General features: G+C 54.2%; 2 protein-coding genes across 8 annotated transcripts in view; one reads left to right on the forward strand and one right to left on the reverse strand.

Moving 5' to 3' along the window:
- Positions 1 to 248: 248 nt before the first annotated feature.
- Positions 249 to 21,942, reverse strand: part of NGDN (neuroguidin) — a 61,011-nt gene continuing 39,317 nt past the window's right edge. For 3 of the 7 annotated variants that reach the window (XM_073211494.1, XM_073211493.1, XM_073211498.1), the window contains 5 exons: positions 7,970 to 8,081; positions 5,820 to 5,874; positions 4,736 to 4,867; positions 2,596 to 2,669; positions 249 to 389 (listed from right to left, as the gene is read on the reverse strand). Coding sequence is in view for 1 of the 7 variants with exons in the window: in XM_073211492.1 (XP_073067593.1) it covers positions 5,846 to 5,874 (29 nt within the window). In the remaining 6 variants the exon portion in view is untranslated. Of the gene's footprint in view, positions 390 to 2,595; positions 2,670 to 4,735; positions 4,868 to 5,819; positions 5,875 to 7,969; positions 8,082 to 21,942 lie in introns of those variants that run through there. The other 4 variants (XM_073211492.1, XM_073211495.1, XM_073211499.1 and 1 more) reach the window with 2 other exon arrangements.
- Positions 7,213 to 21,383, forward strand: ZFHX2 (zinc finger homeobox 2). The gene is made up of 10 exons (XM_017644951.3): positions 7,213 to 9,532; positions 9,625 to 9,670; positions 9,736 to 10,213; positions 10,786 to 11,026; positions 12,258 to 12,332; positions 12,770 to 12,828; positions 14,417 to 14,617; positions 15,055 to 15,181; positions 15,352 to 18,807; positions 19,047 to 21,383. Exons 1-10 carry the CDS (start codon positions 7,489 to 7,491, stop codon positions 19,997 to 19,999), a joined length of 7,680 nt encoding a protein of 2,559 aa, XP_017500440.3. The 5' UTR covers positions 7,213 to 7,488; the 3' UTR covers positions 20,000 to 21,383.

Here is a 21,942-nt window from a genome sequence, read left to right on the forward strand (position 1 = left end):
CCAGCCGGGCCACCGCGCACAAACAGGCACGCGGCCGCACACCCGACACCCCGCCGCTGAACGGGAAGCCAAGGCCCACAGCCGGGGGCTTCGGCGGAGCCCCAGCACCCACAGCCAGCCAGAGGCCTGAGGGCCAGCCAGCACCGTCACTAACCTGAAGAGGTGCTGGGACAGGGCCACACAGCCATTCACACAACAAAAAGCAATAAACACACCTACACCCCAACTCAAGAAATAAGGCACGTGGGTGAATAATTATCTTTTCCATTTATTGATCACATTCAAAGTACAAGTCTCAATAATGATCATTTCGATACAACTCTGTGAGGAACTCTTTCTCATTCCATGTGAAGAAATAGGGTTTCAGCAAAACACTCCAGGTCATTTACCTAAGGGAATGGAACTAGAATTAATTCCAGGCCTGACCCTAAAGGTTGTGTTTTTTTTTAAATACCATACTGCTTGTCTGATGAAGCTTATATGTTATTATGGATATAAATATATAGACTTTGAACTTTAAGAGACATTATCACGAATGAGTACACATATAAGTAAATAACCTTTGATACTGATCTCCACCCACCTCCCAAAGGTGCACACAAAAAGAATGGCCAGGGCCCCTACCTAGATTGCAGTGTGCATAGTGCCCCCTGGAGTTGCACAAAACAGTGGTCCTGGGCCATCTTTTACTAAGAAACTAACCAGAGATGGCCATCAAACATGACACCTTCAAGCTGAGAGGAGTATGACATATGCTCAAGGCGACACACTTAAGGGCAGTACACACTCAAAGACCTCACTCAAAATGCATGCCAGCCAGAGTCCAGTCAGAAGCTTATAAATTAAGCCAAGATAAAAGTGCTGGGATCAGGCTACCTGAGTCCATTCTTGACTCTACTTCTTTCCAAGTGTGAGACCTTTAGAATTACTTTACCCATCTAAGCCTGTTTCCACATTTGTAAAATGGGAATGAATAGCTGTATCTATTTCAGGAGACTGTAATGGAGGATTAGGTCATGTGATGTTTGCAAAGGGCTCAGCTCAGTGGCTGGCACGTGGTAAACATTTGAAGATACTATTATTATTAGTTGTTTTTTTATTGTAATAGTATTTAAATAGAGTCATTACCATCAGAAGGGTTCATGTAGAATTAAAGAACCAGAGGATCTATTCATATATGCACTTACAATGCTATCCTTCCAAATAATTCTAGAAGAATTGCATGTAATCCCTTTGATGCTACAGGGGTCCCCCTGCCAGGATCTGACAGGATCCTGAATCTGAATTCAAGGGCACAACTCCCTGTCCCTCAACTCCTGAGTGCTCCTATAGAGGAGTTCAGAGCTGGCTTTGTGTGGTTGTCTAAGCCCCAGTCTCTCGGTGTACCAACAAGATCACACAGCTCTCCAATACTGCCCTAACACTTATGGCATCATCAAAGGAGATGCATGGGCAAGAGGCTCCATTCTTCTCAGGACACCCACTCTCCAGCAGCACACCTCAACAGGGCCTTGCAAATGTGGAGGCACCTCCCACTGGCTGGTTGTGGCTTCAGTCCACCCACAGCTTCCCGTCTTACCCTTGTCTACTCCTTACCCACCCCGTATTCTTCCTCAGCCTCTCCTTTCTCCTCACACTTCACACAGTTCTCTCCTGCCCACCTTAAACATCATGTAAGGTGGGAGATGAGGCCTCTTGGCTCCATCCCTCTCATCCACCTGCCCAATCTGATGCCAAAGCTGGGAGGCCTCAGTGGAGTAAGATTTACATGCAAAAATGGAGATTCAGCTTCCCACCTGCTTCCCTATCTCTCCCTCTCCACCCCTTCCTTCTTCCTCTGCCTTGCTCTCTCTTTACCCTCTGTGACACTCCTGTTCCTACCTGTCTATCTCAAACCCTGCCATTCTTATTTTCTCTCTTCTGGACAAAACTGATCTTGCACAAAGTAAGTACTCCCTAAATATTTGGGGCAGGGATGGGATGGGAAGGAGAGGTCTAGGAGAAATAGGTAGAATTAAAATGGAGGAACGAAAGTACCCTTTTTGTTTGTTTTCTTTTTAAATATAGAAGGTAAGACTTAGAACCAGAGAAACTGATAGTTTTGAATGCAGGGAGAGGCCATATAGTTTGATCCAGGTATTAGCTGCTTCTGCACCCAGCTGAGTATGATCCTGGGCAAAGCTTCTGGTCTCTGCTCTGGGATAATGGGGGCATCTCTAGGCCCAGCAATCAAGAGAACCAAACGAGAAAGGAATTCTGCTGCTGGGCAGACTAGATTTAAATCCTGCCCTTATTATTATTAGTTGTTTTTTTATTGTAATAGTATTTAATCTGCCCTCAGTTGAAAAACGCAGAGGTTAGAGTATGAGTGGTGGTGAAGAAGGGGAGGCGGCTGGAAGTTGTCAGCCCGCCTGCAAACACCTTGCTCCTTCAGTGGGAGGAGACAGTCAAGAGAGAAGGAAAGGATTGAACCTGGTTCATGCCTAGAGTCTGCACTTCTCACATTTCTTAGTTCAGTCTTTACAACATCCGAGTAAGGAAGGTATTATTCCTATTTGCTCAGATACGGAAACTGAGACTCAATAAGTAACTTACCAAAGTTGCACAGCTAGCGAGTGGGGAACTGGCCTGGGTCTGTATGAATCCTAAAGCCCATCATCTTTTCCTGCCTTAAAAAATAAAGTTCATCTAGTTAGTTTATTTGTTGTTCATACCAAACAACCCCCTTTACACAGGGCATACACACTAGATCTTTTCTGTTTCTCTTCCCCTTCCTCCCTCCAAGGCTGCCTCTTTTTGAAAGCAACAGGTTGAGACAAAAAGGGGGAAAAGGCTTGCCTTGTCAGTGTGGAAGAGAGCAGTGCTAGAGGCAAGAATTTCAGGGGAAAGAGAAAAGAAAGGGTCCTAAAAATTGACTCCGTAAGGGAAGAAGGGTAGACGTAACAAAGGGAAAAGGGAAAGGGAAAAATGTTTGGAAGGCTCTGATGTGGAAATCACATGCAAATTTTAGGCAGACATGTCGATGCCTTCTGGCAGGTTTTGCTAGGAAAGTGTTGGCCCCGTCAGTGGGTTTGGAGAGAAGCCAGTCCATGCCCCCCGCCCCGGCCGCGCCCCCATCTCTGTCCAGGCTTCTCTTCAGGGACGTTCCCTTTGTAACCAGGAGGGAACAGCCGTATTTCTCTTCCTCTCCTGTTGGGCCGAGGTCAGCGCGTCCCAGCCCAAGGGGAATTCTGGTCTTCCTGGGCTCCAGAGTGTGCCTGGCCCACCCACCTGAGCCCACGCCCTGGCTTCTCCTCGGTGAGGGGCAGATTCTCTTTCCACGGGCCTCATTTCTTTGGCCCTTCGTTCGTTAGCAGCTGCCATTTGGCTCCTGTAATTCTCTGGTTCTCAGGTCTCCCTGCATCCTCCCTGTCTTGCCTCATCTCAGAGCCTGCCTTTTCAACTTTTCATTACTTCACAGCCAAGCCTTTCTATCCGATCCACTACGTCTGGGTTTTCTGGGTCCTACTGTCTGTCTTGGATCATCCTGGCTCCCTGGCTGCTTTCTCTTTTAAGTAACTATGTATCTGCCCTTGACCAGGGAATGCCTATGTACAAATTCTTGCCCAGACATTTCCAGGTGCCTTTCTGCCCTGCTCCAGTGTTAGAATATCTGCAGATCAGTGATTGTTTTTGTGGGGCAACAACTCCCCAGCTGAGCTGGAACATTTCCACTCTCCCCTTTCATCCTGAGGAATAACAAGGTCTGGAAAGAGGAAGAGGGCAATACCAAAAAAACCGCTCTCCTAGTTCTCATAGCTTTCACTCCATCTTCCCTTGTCCTCTCTCCCGCTGTGAGGCTGAGAAGCATTAGGGAAGGAGGCAGAATGAAGGGGCAGCGAGAGAGACTGAGGGCCATTTTGGAGCAGGAAGATTCATCTCAGGGGAGGTCTCCACTCTCCCCAGGCTCCAGGCCTGCCTCCTCCCATCCCCCTCGGTGGCAGCAGCCTCGTAATTTAAAGCTCTCTCTGTCGCCTCTAATGTGATCCTCTCATTTTATTGACTCTCTCTGCTGTCTGTGGCGCCCCTTCACATCAATCTCTGCTCTAATCACACTGCCACCACTAACTGCTGTCTCCCCAAACCCCTCTCCTCATGGGCTCCCAGCCCTGCCTCTACCCCAGACTGTACCCCCCCACCTCCACCCCATCCACCCTCTTCCTCCTGCCTTCCAGAGGCCGGAATGTCTGGGCCTCTGGAGGGGTCTCCTTCTCCCTTTCCCATATCTAAAATGTGTTCCAGGGGAGAGGAGATGCTCTTAAGGAAAGCTGGGGTCTTCTGGAGGAATAGCAGTGGTCTGGGAGAGAACATGACTCTTGGCCAGGGGTTGGTAGGTGGGAGTGACTTTAGGCCTGTCACCTGGTTCTGTATCATCTCCACAAACAGATGAAAACTGAGTTCAAGGCAGGAAGGGCAGAGAAGGGACGCAGGAGACTAAGAAAGGGAAGGAAGAAAAGATTGAGGAGGAGGAAAATGGAAGGCGGGTAGTGAAAAATAATTGCTGCAGTTAAAGGTTTCTAATAAATAGTGGATGATGGGAGAGGCATGGAGGAGAAAGAGGAGGGGGAGCCGCTGGTGGGCGTGGGGGTGCACTGAGGCAGAGATCAATTTGCAATGGAAATTATTTCCTTAAGGGGAGGAGCGGGAGGTGGGGAGGTGGGGAAGAGATTTGCAATTTAAGCAGTTGCCGACCTACCCTTGGCGATCCGGGTCTCACCCACAAGCTAAGCTGCTCTGGTTTCTAGGTGGGACTCTGCTGTGCCTTTTTCCAATCCTGGGAAGAAGAAGCTGAGGAGAGAGCATCTGAGGCTTTGGTCTTCCTAGTCCTCTGAAATTTGATCGAGAGTTGTGAGTTAGAAGTCAGGGAGAGAGCTGATCGTTGTAATGTAGGCAGGGTGGGCCCGCGTGGAGAGGGCACCCACCTCCTGCAGCCCTTAGCATCAGGGTCCAGGAAAAGCCCCTCTTGCCCCACCTCAGTTCTTCCCACCAGGTAGAGCAGTAAAAGAGTGGTGGACCCGCACTGTGGGGGTGACAGTGCAATGTCAGACCCTCACAAACCAGCACACTTAACGCCCTCATCCCTTCCTGCACTGGGATTCTGTAGGAGGAATGCCTTTCTTCCACAACTTCAAGGGCTTCTGCTCTCTGGTGACCCTGGATAACTCCACGCCATCTAATTCCTTTACTTTCCTTTTGGTTCTGCAACCACCCTCCCATCCCCTCCAACCCTAGCCCAGGTGCCAATTTGCATTTTCATTAGCATGCCAGTCTTTCCCCAGGCAGAGCCCCTTAAAGGCTCTGACTGCATGCCTGGCTAGCCCCCCAGGAGGAGGAGCAAGGTGGGAATGGGGGTCTACAGGATAGATGGGGACAGACCAGAGCACACTACAAATCCAGAATCTGAAGGTGACAATTAGAGCTGACCCAGGAAGGAGAGGCCACACCCCTTCCCCTGAAGCACTCTGGCTTAGTTTAGGCGTTAAAGGTTAATCAGTCATTAGAGATCTGCTGATACTAAGAACTGGAGAGGATAATGTTGGGAGAAGTATGGGATGGTGAGGTGTGGGGAATTGGTGGTTTTGATGGGGGGGAATCAAGAAAACTTGGGGGCAGCATGGGAGGCTTGGTGCTTCTAGTCAGCTGGAAGGAGCCTAGGAATCCTGATTTCTAGACCTCTGGAGCCTTATATTGCCTGTACTGTTTCAGGGACAGTCTAGCTGGATGGAGGAGCCCAGGCCACAGTTTGGGGTACAGCTCTGTGCCTTCAGGAGTTTCATTACCTTAGAGTTGTGTGACAATCAGCAGCTTACTCAAACTGCTTCTTGGCTGTCTCATCTGTAAAATAAGGTTGTTGTGAGATTAAATGAAATAATTGATTAAAGCATTTAGCACAGTGCCAGGACCATGGTATATGTACCTTAAAACTATGAGTAATATTGTTACTGTTACTTATTATTACTATTTTTATCTCTTTGGGGAGGAGGCAGCTAATCACGTACAAGTGGTTGTCTTTCAACTGACCAGGGAAGTTCCCACCTATTACACATGCTGTGACCAGAGACTATGTTTGACATCTGAGAGCACATGTGCCTGCAGGCCAATGGAAATTCACTACAGCCTCTCTGGCAAGAGGCCCTTGACTTAGGGATATTACCTCTTCAGGGTATGGAAAATCTGAGGTGTTTCCCAGAACCAATCATTCAGTGGACATGTACTGACTATATGTACAGCAGGCATCTCTCTCAGCACTAATGACAAGAGCAATAAATAAAGCAGACAGAGCTCCTGCTCTCATAGAGCTTTCCTTCTAGAAGGGAGAGATAAGAACACCAGGAAATAGCAGGTAGTGATAAATTTCTGAAGAAAGTAACTTCCCCAGGGCTATGCTACCTTCTGTAGAGAGGGAAGGGAAGGCCTTTTGAGGAGGTGATATTTAAGCAGAGACCTGCTACTGAAGCAGATGACAAGGAGCCACCACGTGAAGGTATGGGGGAACAGCATTCCATTTAAAGTAAGCAGCTTAGGCAAGGATGAACTTGGTGTGTTTGAGGAACAGAAAGGCCAGTGGGCTGGAGCTATCCAGCCAGGTGGGGTGGACAGAGAGTATTAAGATACATCAGAGGTAGTCAGGTATCAGACCAGATAGTTCCTTCTGTAGGTCAGGGAGAATTTGGATTTTATTTACAGTGCAGTGAGAAAACATTGATAGGTTCTAAGCAGAATATAGTATGATTTACATTTTAAAAGGTGATTCTTTATGAAATTTGCTTTAAAACAATACAGGAGAAGGGGAAGTGAGTGAGGATACAGAGGAAACAAGATGGCCGTGGGTTGACACCTGCTGAAGTCAGGTAATGAATGCAAAGGGGTTCCTTATAGTACTTGCTCTATGTTTATGGATGTCTGGCATTTTTCATAATTGAGAGTTAAATGAAAGCTCATTCTTGCTGCTGGGTAGAAGGAGACTGGATGGTAAGGCCAGTAGTGGAAACAGGCCAATGTGGACTCCATTGCATTAGTCCAGGAAAGATAGAAGGGCTTGGGTATGATGGTGCTGGTGAACATGAAGATAAATGGAGGGAGTGACACCTGTTTGAGAGGTTGCTGTTGAATTGCAAGAGGAAACTTGTAGGTCTTTAGCCTACACAACTGGATTAATGGTGGTACCAATTTCTGAGTAGGAAAGATGGGGAGAACAACAGGGAGAAATATAGATTTTTGATTTGGGACATGTTAAGTCTGAAGTCTGTTAGACACTAAAGTGAAGCTTCCAGTTGGCAACTGGGTTCCTGGGTCTGGTGCTCAGGGAAGAGGGGCCAGAGTATCTGAAGAGTCACCTGCCCAGTTGGGTGTCTCCTCTGCCACCTCATAGCACTGCCCTCTTTGTGCTTCCCCCACAGGGTCCTGGCTGTTAAGCTGAAATGAACCCCCAGCACGCCTCCATCTGCCATGGCCACCCTTAACGCATCCTTTACCACTGGCACCACTCCATCCCCTGGGCACGATGCCCCATCCCTGCCTCCGGACATTTCCTCCCCCAGCACTCCCTCTGATTCTGTCACCAAAGATTCCCCTGCTGCCCCCTCCAACTCTGACAGCATGAGGCCCTCGGAGCCAGGAGGACAGCCCCTGGAGTCAGGCTGTGGCCTTGTCCCACCAAAGGAGATTGGGGAGCCCCGGGAAGAGCCTGGCTGTGGTGGCTTCCCACCAAAGGACCTGGGGGTGGGAGAAGACAAGCAGCAGGAGGAGGAAGGAGGGCTCCCTCCTGTGGACCTACGTAACCACTTACTCTTCACAGCTGGCGGTGAGGCCTGCCTAGTGGCCAAGCTGTCCCTGCCAGGTGCCAGTGAACTCCTGTTACCAAAGGGCTTTTCCTGGGGTGAGGGGTGCATCAAGGAAGAGTCCAGCCTGTCCCTCCTTGCCCACTCACCCCCTGCACACCTCACTGTCCTTCATATCCAACATGGCTTTGACCCAATCCAAGGCTTTAGCTCTTCTGACCAAATTCTGTCCCACGATACCTCAGCGCCATCTCCAGCCGCCTATGAGGGAAGGGATGGAGCCTTCTGGAGCTACCAGCTGGCTCCAAACCCCCCCGGAGATCCCAAAGACGGCCCCATGGGGAGCAGGGCGGGAGACCACAGGGCCCTCTTCTGGCTCTGCCTCCTGTGCCGCCTGGGTTTCAGCAGGCCCCGGGCCTTCATGGGCCACACACAGTCTCACGGGGTGAAGCTAACCCCTATCCAACACCAGGGCCTGCCAGGCAACCCAGCCGTGCTCCAGGAGGGGGGCAAGGGCTGCGTGGCCCTCCTAAGCTTTCTGGAACCAAAATCACCTACTTGCTCCCCTTTGAAAATAGCCCTTGACAACAGCAGCACAGTGAACATGGAGGCAAATATAGACCAGGCTGAGGATGGCCCCCCTGAGGCAGAAGCCCAGGCCCCTGTCCTGTCCGCAGAAGACGTCATGGCCCTCAGCCCACCCTCCCCCTCCACAACCCTGGCCACCTGGGACCCCAGCCCAACCCAAGCCAAAGACTTGCCAATGGCAGCCGGCGAGGCAGGGCCAGATTGGTTCCCTGAGGGGCAAGAAGAGGATGGAGGGCTCTGCCCCCGACTCAACCAAAGCTCATCCACCTCCAAGGATGGGGGCACTCTCCCTGCCCCAGTGGGCTCCCCTGAAGACCCCAGTGACACACCCCAGCCCTTCCGCCTGGCCGAGGACTACACCCCAGGCCCTGCAGCCTTACAGGGCCTTAGCTTGTCTAGCCACATGTCTCTGCTCCACTCGCGCAATTCCTGCAAAACGCTCAAGTGTCCCAAATGCAACTGGCACTACAAGTACCAGCAGACCCTAGATGTACACATGCGGGAAAAGCACCCGGAGAGCAACAGTCACTGCAGCTACTGCAGCACAGGGGGTGCCCACCCCCGCTTGGCCCGGGGAGAGAGCTACAACTGTGGCTACAAGCCCTACCGCTGTGATGTCTGCAACTACTCCACCACCACCAAGGGCAACCTTAGCATACATATGCAGTCCGACAAGCACCTGGCCAACTTGCAAGGCTTCCAGGTGGGGCCCGGGGGGCAGGGAAGTCCCCCGGAGGCCTCACTCCCACCCTCTTTAGGAGACAAGGAGCCCAAAACCAAATCATCCTGGCAGTGCAAGGTGTGCAGCTACGAGACCAACATCTCTCGAAACCTGCGCATCCATATGACCTCCGAGAAGCACATGCAGAATGTCCTCATGCTGCACCAGGGGCTGCCGCTGGGCCTGCCACCTGGGCTGGTGGGGCCAGGCCCCCCTCCCCCTACAGGAGCTGCCCCCACCACCCCCTCTGAGCTCTTCCAGTACTTTGGACCGCAGGCCCTAGGGCAGCCTCAGGCACCCTTGCCTGGCCCTGGGCTGAGGCCAGATAAGCCCCTGGAAGCTCAGCTGCTGCTCAATGGCTTTCACCACCTCGGAGCGTCTGCCTGCAAGTTCCCCACACCTGGTAAGCTCCCTGGGCTCTGCTCCTCTTCCCTAGGACCAAACTCAATTCCCTGCTTTTTCCTAAGGACCAGCCCCTAACTTAGGTAACCCCAGCTCCTGCAGCACTATCCCCGTTTGCTCACTTCCCCACATTCCCAGAGCAAATCTGCCTGGCCCCATTCTCTCCTTGGGCCACTAATCCACCTTTGTTCCCTAGCCCCAAAGTCAGCTCCTGGGCTCCTTGTCTGACAGCCTGTCCACCTCACCACCCCCAGATGACAGCCCATCCCTGAAGGTGTTCCGCTGCCTGGTGTGCCAGGCCTTCGGCACAGACAGCCTGGAGCTGCTGCTCTACCACTGCAATGTGGGCCGCAGCCTCCCAGAGGCCGAGTGGAAGGAGGTGGCCGGTGACACCCACCGCTGCAAGCTCTGCTGTTACGGCACCCAGCTCAAGGCCAACTTCCAGCTCCACCTCAAGACTGACAAACATGCTCAGAAGTACCAGCTAGCAGCCCACCTGAGGGAGGGGGGTGGGACCATGGGCACCCCCTCCTCCGTGCCCCTGGGAGATGGGGCTCCTTATGGGTCTGTCCCTCCTCTGCACTTGCGCTGCAATATATGTGACTTTGAGTCCAACAGCAAGGAGAAGATGCAGCTACATGCCCGGGGTGCGGCCCATGAAGAAAATAGCCATATCTATAAGGTGAGAGCAGGCAGGAAGGGCCTGGGACTTGAAGAGCAGAACACAGAGACTTTGGGGAGGAAAGAGAAGGGGATGGATATGGAGTTGAGGAGATGTAGAGTGGGAAAATGAGGGAAAAACCCAGGGGGGCACAGTTGGAGAAAAAGGCAAGTATCCCCCAGGGCAATAAACTATTTGGAGGCAGACGTAGAGAAAGAGACCAAAGGCTGGTGCACTCTGGTGACGTGGATCCAATACTTTATTCAGTGTTTCTGATGGTTGGGGCTGGAGGGTAAGGGGTCCATGTCTGCTCAGTCCTTCTTATCACCAGAAGTTCAAAAGGATGGAATCAGATTCCACTCACATTCTAGGAGGGAATCCAGGATTGGTAAGAGGAAGAGAAGGAAGTTGGGGAGAAAAAGCAGTAATACTTAGGTGGCCATAGGCAGGGGAAAGGGGGTTCAAGCGGGTGAAAGGGACTGGTAGGATGGCATGCTGTTGGCCAGGCCCCCTTGGGGGAAGCAAAGGAGTCCCCTGATATCTGGAGGTGTCTATCCCTTCTGGGCCTGAACAACCTCTTTCTGTGCTTCCAGTTTCTGCTGGAGATGGAGGGGGCAGTAGCTGGGGCTGAGCTGGGGCTGTTCCGCTGCCTGCTGTGCACATGGGAGACGCCCTCGCGCCTGGCAGTGCTGCAGCACCTCCGCGCACCAGCGCACCGTGACGCCCAGGCCCAGCAGCGGCTGCAGCTGCTACAGAGTGGCCCTGCAGCCGAGGAAGGGCTCGCAGCTCTTCAGGGCATCCTGAGCTTCAGCCATGGGCAGCTCCGGACTCCTGGTGAGGAAGAGGGGACTGGAGAGAGGGCAGCAGGTGCAGGAGCTGGGGCCTGATGAGGTGGTTCAAGGAAGGAGAAACAGGAAACAGGTCTATAGGCAGTGGAAGGCAAGTGGAATGGGGTGTGGAGGGGTGATAAAAACAGATTTCAGGAACAGTAGGGCTGCCAAATGGGGGCACAAGAGGCTGTTGGAGGGAGGTGGCAGGGATGGACAGGGACTTTGTGGGGGGAGAACAGAACAGGAAGAGAGAGGTGAGGAGGAATCACCCAGTGATTCTGAGTAGTGACCAGTGTCCTAGCAAAGCTGGGTGTGACGGGTGGTAGGAGGTGGTCAGGGAGGAAAACAGCAAAGAATGGAATCCGCTTTGTGCTGGGGCCAGTACATGTCAGAAGATGGGAGCTCTGGGCATGGCCTGAGGGCACCAGGAATGGGAAGCCTCATCCTGTCTCCTAGGAGGTCTTCAGTCCAAAGGCTGAGCTTAGGGTCCCTCTTAGGTAGCTGAGGTTGTACCAGCAGAGACCACAAACAGCCCACCAGGCACCATTGATCCAGAGGATGCAGAAGAGCCTGGAAGGGGCTTTCATGGGTGGGCTTGGGTGTCCAGGATTTGTAGAAGCCAGTGGTGGGTGAGGGTGAGGGCACAGGCAGTAGGAACCAGGGATAGGCTGCACTGACTGGTGCTAATTGAATTGCCAATATGCTGGCTGGAGTTAAGTGCCAGAGGGGCCCGGATCAATAGCTAATGATCCTGGCGCAGGGCTGAATGGAGTTAAGGAACTTTAACTTTAATTAGGCTGCCACTGAAAATAAATTCCTAAGCCATCTGTCAATTCTTACTTGAGTGGTAATCTCTCCCAGCTAGACCTGCTGCCTCCTGCTTACCACAGCTGCTTCAGTTGAACCCCCTTCTTTCCTTCTATAGTGCCCCTCCTACGTTTCTGGAATCCCTGCTTCCAGAAGCAGCTGACACAGGGAGCTGAATTCAGTCCTGTTTCTGTGGCCTCCTGCTGGACTTGTTTCCTCATCCTTATATGAGGGTGGCTGGGCTCGCAGAGATCTCTTAAGCCCTGCCAGTTCTAGCACTAATTTCCTCCCTCATCCTCTGAACTGTGTCTGCCTGTTGATTCACCCACCCATGTTCTCCTTCTGGCTACTTGTCCTGCTTCCTCTGCCCTATACCTTCCTTTCCTGGTGCTTCGTCCTTTTAAGCTGACTCTCCTTGTCCTACACAGGGAAGACTCCTGCCACCCCCTTAGCTGAGTCACCAGCCCCCGAGAAAGATGCCCCAAACAAGATGGAACAACTGGGTGAGTTGCTTTTCTGGTCCATTTTCCCTCAGTGCCTTGCCATCCCTGGCCCCTGGTTCTCATACATTCTGAGCACCATGAGGGACCTTGAAGTAGTCCAGGTGCCCACCAAGACCTCCTGTGCTTGGAGGAGCCAACCTGGCCAAAGGAAAGCTCAGCAGAGGGAAGAGAGGAGGAGCCCTGGAAGGAGAGCGCTTGCCCAACCTTTAGGGTCAAACCTGGTGGTCAGCACCATAACCCGGGCTCAGCCCCGTAGAGATGAGCCTGCCTGTGCTGAAGCAGCCTTGTGCTTCCCTGTCCTCTCTCCCTTCCCCCAGAGCCCACCAACCTCCCCCGGAAGCCCTCTGCTACAGATCAGGTCATCCTGAGAGCTGGGGTCTGGAAAGGAAGAGGGAGGGCTGTCAGAGTCTCTTAATCTCCTCTCCTTTCATCTTCAGCTTCTGAAGAGGCAGAGGACAAGACTGACCTTGCTGGAGATAGTGCTAACCAGACCACGGTCAGAACTGGGGTAACTGGGAAGAGCTCAGGGTGGGAGGCCTAGTTTTACTGAGATCTGCCTATATTTGAAGGCCTACAATTCTAATTAGTAGAGCTTTAAGACATTTGGCCATGCTCAAGACTTACTTCACTCAGAATATATTAAGAAATTCCATCTAGGTCTAGTTACCATGTCAGCACCATGCAGGGAACACAGCTAGCTCTGAGGAGTGGAGCACAGAGAGAAGAAGGGGTGACAGGAATTTGAGAGAAACTGTATTGAAGATAAGAAATGTTGGAGGTAGGTGGGGGGAGGAGGGGAAGAAATAGAGTGAAGAAATGAAAAGAGAAAGGCAAAAACAAACACTGTCTGCTGCCAGCGCTTTTACTCCTGTTAGGAGACAAGACAACTGGCCGTGGACGTCCACTCCTACAGAAAGCCCACAGTCCGGCCCTGTGGGTTCAGGCAACCCACCCAGGCAGCTTACCCTGCCAATCTCCGTCTCTAGGACTTGGCCCTCTGCCTGACCTCAACAAGTCCCGAGGCAGTTTAGCTCTGGGGTCTGGGTGTTTATTCAGAGGGGATTCCCACCGTTTGGTCTTGGCTTGACACCTGTGCCTCACAGTTCTCCAAGCTAGACTGCAATACGTAATGCTGAGTTACTGCCAACTGCCACCGCTAAGGCTCTGTGTTTAGCTCCTCTTTTTCTTAATCCTATTTCCTCCTACAGACCTGTGCCCGATGTCTGCTTTTAGGGCTAGTTGCTTTAAGACGAGCATCTGGACACCGTTCCTTTATGGCCATCCCTTCCCTGGCCCCCCCGGGGAGGAGAGGAAACTAGCCAGGGAGACAAGAAATGCAGGCGGGAAGTCAGGCAGTCAGGTGACTGAGGAAACAGAGGGGGCCCCCCGAGGCCCCGCCCCAGACCCCTGCCCTGCCCCTCGGGAGGTGCAGGCGCGAATGCGCCCGCAAAAACCGGCCAGTATTCTCCTGGACCACTGGGGGAGCTGTGGCACTTGTTTACATTAAGAAGGAAAGAAAAAAAAGGAAGGAAAAGAAAGTGGGAGCTGCTGAGCCTCTGAGGGAGAATGAGCTGCCTTCTGAGCAGACAGGTAGGGAGGGCTCTTCTTCAGAAGACACCTAGTTCGAGGACCCCAGAGAGGCACAGTGTGGGCAGGAACCAGGAAGCCCCAGGATCCAGGAAGCGCCAAAGGGCAGGGGGGCCATTTCAAGGGAAAAGGCAGGGTGGGGGGTGGATAAGAAAACTTAAGTCCGAGGGAGGTAGGCAAATAAAAGGCCACACTTCCGTGGGAGAACTGAGTATGACAGCAGAGACAGGGACAGGCAGACCAAAGAAAGACAGAGGCCAAGATGGCAGGAGAGGGCCAAAGAAGTCAGGCAAGGTGGTCTAGCCTAGGCCTTTGTCCCATGGAAGGGAAATGATGGAGGAGCCAGGTTTCAGGACTCCCACTGGGTCTGTGATGTCTTCCTATCCCGCTCTTAAATCGGGAGTGGGAGGTTGGCCTGTGTCCATAATCCCAAAGGGCTGAGGAACGGGGGATCCTGCCCTTCTCTGACGCCTCCTCCACCACCCATGTGCCCCCAGGTGTTCTGCTGTCCGTACTGCAGCTTCCTGAGCCCAGAGTCTGACCAGGTGAAGGCACATGCACTCTCCCAGCATGCACTGCAGCCTAAGTACAGGTGCCCGCTGTGCCAGGAGCAGCTGATGGGTCGACCCGCCCTGCACTTCCACCTTAGCCACCTTCACAACGTGGTGCCTGAGTGCGTTGAGAAGCTGCTGCTTGTGGTGAGTACAGGCTGGACAAGGACCTGTTCCAGAGGCCCCATCAGGGGCAGGTAGGAGGCAGGAAGAAGCAGGCCTGTGTATTGGCAGGAGGGTACTGGTGAAGGAAGCAGCATCTCACAGATTTGGGGTGAATTTTTGAGTTAGAGGAAACCTCATTGCTGAGGCCTACCTAGATGCCTCCTACTTGCCAGTGAGGAAGCTCAGCATTTCTTTCACTTCACTTCCATTAGGTCCTGAGAACTGTTCACAGCAGGCATAGGCTGCTGGATGGAAAAGGTGGCAGCCCAGGCCCTCTTCTCGTGGGAAAAGCAAAAGTTAGGTGGGAGGTTTGACCAGAGAGAAGGCTGGGGCATGGGCTGGGCACAGGCACAGGTGCAGAGCAGGGGGTCAGGAGTAGTGGGGGGCGGTGGCAGTCACTGAGAGTTCTTCTGTTACAGGCCACGACTGTGGAGATGACCTTTGCGACCAAGGTGCTGCCAGGGCCTAGTCTAAGCCCTCTGGGAGATGACCCAGATCCCCCTGTTCCTGGGCCAGAGCCTGTGCCCAGTAGAGACCAGACAGTAGGTAAGAAAAGGGATGGCAAGCTTTCCAGTGTGGCAGGAAGGGGACCTGGCTCCACAGATCAAGAGGGTCTGAAGATAACTGAGGCAATGGTCAGTTGCCCTAGATACTGAGTGGATGGGGTTTGGCTTACACAAACTTCCCTTCTCATTGCCCCCTTCTCTCTCCCCTAGAAGGCCCTCACCTGACCCCAGAAACCAGTCCTGATCCTCTTCCTGAGCCTCCCACACCCTCAGCTGAGGCCCCTGACAAGCCCATGGGAAGCCCTGACCAGCCCCCTTCTCCAGCTCCTCGGCTTGATGTACCAGCTGAAGAAATGGCTCCTCCACCCACCATGGCTGAGGAGGAAGAAGGGATGGTTGGGGAGCCCCGCCCTGCAGAGCCAGCTCCACCTGACTCTCGCCACCCTCTGACCTATCGGAAGACCACTAACTTTGCCCTGGACAAGTTTCTTGACCCTGCGCGGCCCTATAAGTGCACTGTGTGCAAGGAGTCCTTCACGCAGAAGAATATCCTCTTGGTCCATTATAACTCTGTCTCCCACCTGCACAAGATGAAGAAGGCTGCCATTGACCCCTCTGGGCCTACCAGAGGAGAAGCTGGTGCCTCACCCACCACTGCTGCAGCCACCGACAAGCCCTTTAAATGCACAGTCTGCCGAGTCTCCTACAACCAGAGCTCCACCCTGGAGATTCACATGCGCTCAGTTCTGCACCAGACTCGCTCTCGAGGGGCCAAGACTGACGCCAAGGCTGAGGGGCCAGAGCGTGGCCAAGAAGAGCCCAAGGAAGGGGAGACTGAGTGGGGGGTGGGCGCTGAGAAGAAGGGCCCTGACTCCAGTGGCTTCATATCTGGCTTGCCTTTCCTGTCCCCTCCCCCACCTCCCCTGGACCTGCACCGGTTCCCAGCCCCCTTCTTTACCCCACCGGTCCTGCCTCCCTTCCCTCTGGTGCCCGAATCACTGCTTAAACTCCAGCAGCAACAGCTGCTCCTGCCCTTCTACCTCCATGACCTCAAGGTGGGGCCCAAGCTGGCTCTGGCTGGGCCTGCACCCCTGTTGTCCCTGCCAGCTGCCACCCCTCCTCCCCCACCCCCACCCCCACCCCCACAGGCTGAGCTTGCTGAGCCAGAGTGGGAGCGACCCCCCATGGCTGAAGAGGGGAATGAGGTAGGGCCCATCTCACCCCTACACCCAATGCCCAATGAAGCAGCCCGCACTGCAGCCAAAGCCCTTCTCGAAAACTTCGGCTTTGAGCTGGTGATCCAGTATAATGAAGGGAAGCAGGCTGGGGCCCCTCCCCCAGCCCCACCCCCACTGGAGGCCCTGGGAGGTGGGGACAAGCTGGCCTGTGAGGCCTGTGGTAAACTCTTCTCTAATATGCTTATCCTCAAGACACATGAGGAGCATGTCCACCGCCGCTTTCTGCCCTTTGAGGCCCTGAGCCGTTATGCTGCTCAGTTTCGAAAGAGCTATGATAGCCTCTATCCACCCCCTGCAGAGCCCCCCAAACCTCCTGATGGGTCTCTGGATTCACTTGCTCCCCAGTTGGGCCTTCCCTTCCTGGTCCCAGAGCCTGATGCAGGGGTGGTGCGTCCTGCTGAGGAGCGAAGCCGAGCGGGAGGACTCTGGCCCCCAGAGGAGGAAGAAATCTCCAAAGGAAATCTTCCCCCACTAGTGCCACCAGGCCGCCGGTTCTCCAGAACCAAGTTCACAGAGTTCCAGACCCAGGCCCTGCAGTCTTTCTTTGAGACCAGCGCCTACCCCAAGGATGGAGAGGTGGAGCGGCTCGCAAGTCTTCTGGGCCTGGCTAGCCGTGTAGTGGTAGTGTGGTTTCAGAATGCCCGCCAGAAAGCACGCAAAAATGCCATTGAGGGTGGGCCTGTGCCAAATGGAGGTGTTGGGGGAGCCTCCGGCTGCAGGCGCTGCCATGCCACCTTCTCCTGTGTTTTTGAGTTGGTACGGCACCTCAAGAAATGCTATGACGACCATCCCCCTGAAGAAGAGGAAGAAGCAGAGAGAGGGGAAGATGAGGAAGAGGTAGAGGAGGAAGATATAGAAGAGGAACACCTAGCAGGGCCCAACGGCCCCTCCCTAGAACCTCCAGACAGGGAAGAGCCAAGCCAAGCAGAGGCAACAAAGCCAGGAGGCAAAGAGCCAGAAGGGAGGGCCACCCCTCCCTCACCTTCCCTAGTCCAAACCTGTGACCAGTGCACCATGTCTTTCCCCAGCCAGGACCTCCTGACCAGTCACCGCCGGCTACACTTCCTGCCATCTGTGCAGCCCAGTGCTGCCCCCCACCTCCTGGATCTGCCTCTGCTGGTGTTTGGAGAGCGAAACCCCCTGGTGGCAGGCACACCACCAGTGCCAGGACCACCCCTTAAACGGAAGCATGAGGATGGCAGCCTGTCTCCCACAGGCAGTGAAGCAGGGGGTGGGGGGGAGGGCGAGCCCCCCAGGGACAAGCGCCTGCGAACCACCATCCTGCCAGAGCAGCTAGAGATCCTGTACCGTTGGTACATGCAGGACTCCAACCCAACGCGCAAGATGCTTGACTGCATCTCCGAGGAGGTGGGGCTCAAAAAGCGAGTGGTTCAGGTCTGGTTCCAGAATACCAGGGCCCGGGAGAGGAAAGGCCAGTTTCGAAGTACCCCCGGGGGGATGCCCAATCCAGCAGTCAAGTCCTCTGTCACACCTGCCTCTGCAGCCTTCCCCAAGTTCAACCTCTTGTTGGGCAAGGTTGATGAAAGGACTGGGAGGGAGGCCCCAAAGAGGGAGGCACCTGCTTTTCCCTACCCCCCAGTCACCCCTGCTGCCAGGCCCCTGCCCTTCCTACCGCCTGGGAAGGAAGCCCCCACCCCAATGCCAGAGCCACCTTTACCTCTCCCACCTCCCCTCCAACCCAGTGAGGATGAGAGCCCAGAGGAACTGACTAAAGTGTCTCCAGAGATCGAGGCTTGCAGTCCATCTGCAGGGGACCTAAGTGATTCATCTGCTTCCAGTCTGGCCGAACCAGAGTCCCCTGGGGCTGCAGGGAACAGTGGGGGACCAGGAAGTGGGGCTGGGGTTCCAGATGGAATGGGGCAGCGGCGCTACAGGACCCAGATGAGCAGCCTACAGTTGAAGATCATGAAAGCCTGCTATGAAGCCTACCGCACCCCCACCATGCAGGAGTGTGAGGTGCTGGGGGAGGAGATTGGGTTGCCCAAGAGAGTCATCCAGGTCTGGTTCCAGAATGCTCGTGCCAAGGAAAAGAAGGCCAAACTGCAGGGGGCAGCTGCTGGTGGGGCAGGGGGCAGCACTGAGGGCCCCTTGGGAGCCCAGCGCACCAACTGCCCCTACTGTGATGTCAAGTATGATTTCTATGTCTCCTGTCGAGGCCATCTCTTCTCCCGCCAGCACCTGGCCAAACTGAAGGAGGCAGTCCGAGCCCAGCTGAAGAGTGAAAGCAAGTGCTACGACTCAGCCCCAGCACCGGAGATACCCCAGGCCCCCAAGGCCCCACCTGCTGCCACACCCACCTCTGTGCCCCTCAGGGCTGCCCCAGCCCTGCCTCGCCTGGCCCCAGTTCTTTTGGATGGCCCAGCTCTGGCCCAGCCTCCAGTGGGTGGCTTAGCTTCTTTCAGTTCAGGTGAGTGAGAGTGGGGAGGAGCTGGACTTGAAAGAGCGTCTCCCTCCAATGATGGACCCTTCCCTTCCCATCTCCAGTCTCCTCCTGGTCTTCCTCTGTTGCAGGCTCTTGGGGGAGGGGAGGGAGGGAAGGGAGGAGGAGGCTGGGCTGTGGGAATGGGGGTGTGTGGCTGGGGGTCTGAGAGCAGGAAGGGTGCTGGCCAGGTGGCTGATCCTTCATCACTCCTCTCACCTTCCCAGGCCCTGCAGCCTCCCCAGGCCCCCTTGGCCTTGCAGCTCCGGTCCTGCCTGCTACCACAGTGGTCCAGACTGCTGGCCCAGGCTGCCCCTTACCTCAGAGACCCGGGCCAGACCAATCCAACACCTCCACAGCTGGCACCACTGACCCTGCCCCGGGGCCACCTACTGAGCCCTCTGGGGACAAGGTCTCTGGTGAGCGAAAGCCAGTTACAGTCCCTACCAACTCCTCCACTGATGCCTTCAAGAACTTCAAAGCATTGAAGGCCACTGTCCCAGCCCTGTTGGGGGGCCAATTCCTGCCCTTCCCATTGCCCCCTGCAGGGGGAACCACACCACCAGCTGTCTTTGGCCCCCAGTTACAGGGGGCCTACTTCCAACAGCTCTATGGCATGAAGAAGGGGCTATTTCCCATGAACCCTGTGATACCTCAGACCCTCATTGGACTGCTCCCCAGTGCCCTCCTCCAGCCCCCAGAGCACACAGCCACGGCACCTCCAAAGCCTCCAGAACTGCCTGCTCCAGGGGATGGGGAAGCTGATGAGCTGCTGACAGGTAGCACTGGCATCTCTACCGTGGATGTGACCCACCGCTACCTGTGCCGCCAGTGCAAGACGGCATTTGATGGGGAGGCCCCAGCCACTGCTCACCAGAGGTCCTTCTGCTTCTTTGGGCGGGGCTCTGGAGGCTCCATGCCCCCCCCACTGCGGGTGCCCATCTGCACTTACCACTGCCTGGCGTGTGAGGTGCTGCTAAGTGGGCACGAAGCCCTGTCCTCCCACCTGCGCTCCTCGGCCCACAGGCGCAAGTCGGCCCCGCCCCCAGGGGGCCCGCCTGTCACCAACGCCGCCACTGCCGCCTCAGCTGCTGTGGCTTTTGCCAAAGAGGAAGCAAGATTACCTCACACGGACTCCAACCCAAAAACTACTACTACCTCTACACTTCTAGCTTTATGAACAGATAAACTAAGATGGGAGGAGCGGGAAGGGCCTCAGGGCTCCCTCTCTTCCCCCAAGGGGTGTTTGATGGGAGCACAAGTCCCTCACCCCCACCCTTGGCTCTGCCCACCTCATAGGACTCTCAGTTCCTGCCCTCAGTGGGCTTCACACACCTCACTTCCAGCAGAGTCCTGCCTCCTCCCCCACCCCAGACACAGACTGATCCTCTCCACAGCTCCTTGCCCCAGAATTTCAGGCACCATCCCTTCCTGTCACCCTGATGATTCATCACGTCTGCCCTGCCCACCATACACAAAATCTTCCTCATTCCATCTTCCTACAACCTCTTCCCCACTGAATCCCCAGTCGCTGCAACTTTCATAAACACATGCAAGTACATGTTATCCCATGTTGTTCCACTGACTGAGAAAACACCAAAAAAAAGGAAGAAAAAGAAAACCCAAGACAAAGAAGGGGGCAGGAAAATTAACTCTGCTGCTCCCCTTCCTACCCCCTTCATCTGGAGCACCATACTGCTTGCAGACTCTTCCTAAATACCCAGCTTCCGGGGCTGGAGTCTGGGATAGGCAGGGGGCCCACAAAACTCTAACCAAACTGGAGGATGGCAGGGGGAGGAGTGCTCCCAGCTCTTTCTCCCCACACCCCTGCCTCCTAACCCTCTCCTTGCCTGACAGAGGAGCCCCTGCAGCCTGGACTCTGGGGGAGCTGCCGCCAGGAACCCCTCTGCCAACCCCTACCCTGAACCCTGGGAACTGCAGTAACTTATTCTCAAAGGCTTTAAACACAGAGATCCTCTCAGCAGCCGTGGGCCCGCCCCTTGCCCCAGCCCTGCCACGTGGGGGTCCAGCCTCCAGGACCAGCGCTGCCCAATGGCAAATCCAAAGTTCTTTTAAAAAAACTGAAACACATACATAACCAAAAAAAAAAGCGAGAGAGAGAGAGTGCATGTGCAAATGTGCACGGGAGAGAGATGGAGAGACCAGAGGAATGAACTAAAGAAACGCATAAACTTGGAAAATACAAAAAAAAAAAAAAAAACCCTGAACACTCTCCCATCAAACAAGTGTTTTTTTTTCCTGTTTGTGTCACTCCCTTCCTGCACCCTCAACCCCCAATATTAAGGGTTTCTTTAAACCACTTATCTTTGGAAGATGAGATGGCTTTCAGTCCTGGCATGGGTACTGTGATCCTAGAGACTGAAGCAGTGCCCCTTGGCACTGGCCATGCCCAGCTTCAGAGGCAGGAGCTGGTAATGGGGAGAAGAGCCTGGAGACTGGGGGAGAGAAGCGTCCTTGCCCCTGAATTGAGTATTTATTGGGACAGGTAATCATCCCCTCATTTCCAGATGTGAGTTAGAGAAGTGAGTGTCACCAAAAGGTACTTGGGCCTTCCCAGGAGGAAGGGAGTGGATAGGGCAGTTAGGTTTCTGAATCCTGGGTCTGCTTCCCTTTCCACACCGAACCACCCTTTCCTCTCATTCACTTCTTTCACAAATCCCTACTTCTATTTCCCTTCCTAGTAGCCCGTACACATTACAGGCCACCTCTTGAACCTCCTTCCCTTTGTGGGAGTCCTTGTTCTCCATCTGTTCTTCCCCATCTTCTGCCCTTGTCCGTGTTCCCTCTAGCCAAGCCCAGCTCTCCCAGAAAGCAACAGCTGCTGGGGGTACCCAAAAAGAGTCAGGGCCTATCCATGGGCTCATAGGGGAGTCTACTGTTAACAGCTGAGGGGATAGGTGGGCAAGGAGATGACTGAAGCACAACATAAATCTCTGATAGGGTGATACCCCCAGGGGAACCAACAGAAGAGGAATGAGCTGGAAGAGGGTCCCCACTTCTAATTGTTCATGTAAGCATCAGGCAGCAACCCCAAAGCCCAGCTAAAGTGGTATAGGGTGGAAAGGCAGGCATTTTATTTTATCAAAGAAAAGCCTGCAAAAA

The sequence above is a fragment of the Manis javanica genome, chromosome 8 (genome assembly GCF_040802235.1).
Source record: "Manis javanica isolate MJ-LG chromosome 8, MJ_LKY, whole genome shotgun sequence".
In the NCBI taxonomy this organism is placed as follows: domain Eukaryota; kingdom Metazoa; phylum Chordata; class Mammalia; order Pholidota; family Manidae; genus Manis; species Manis javanica.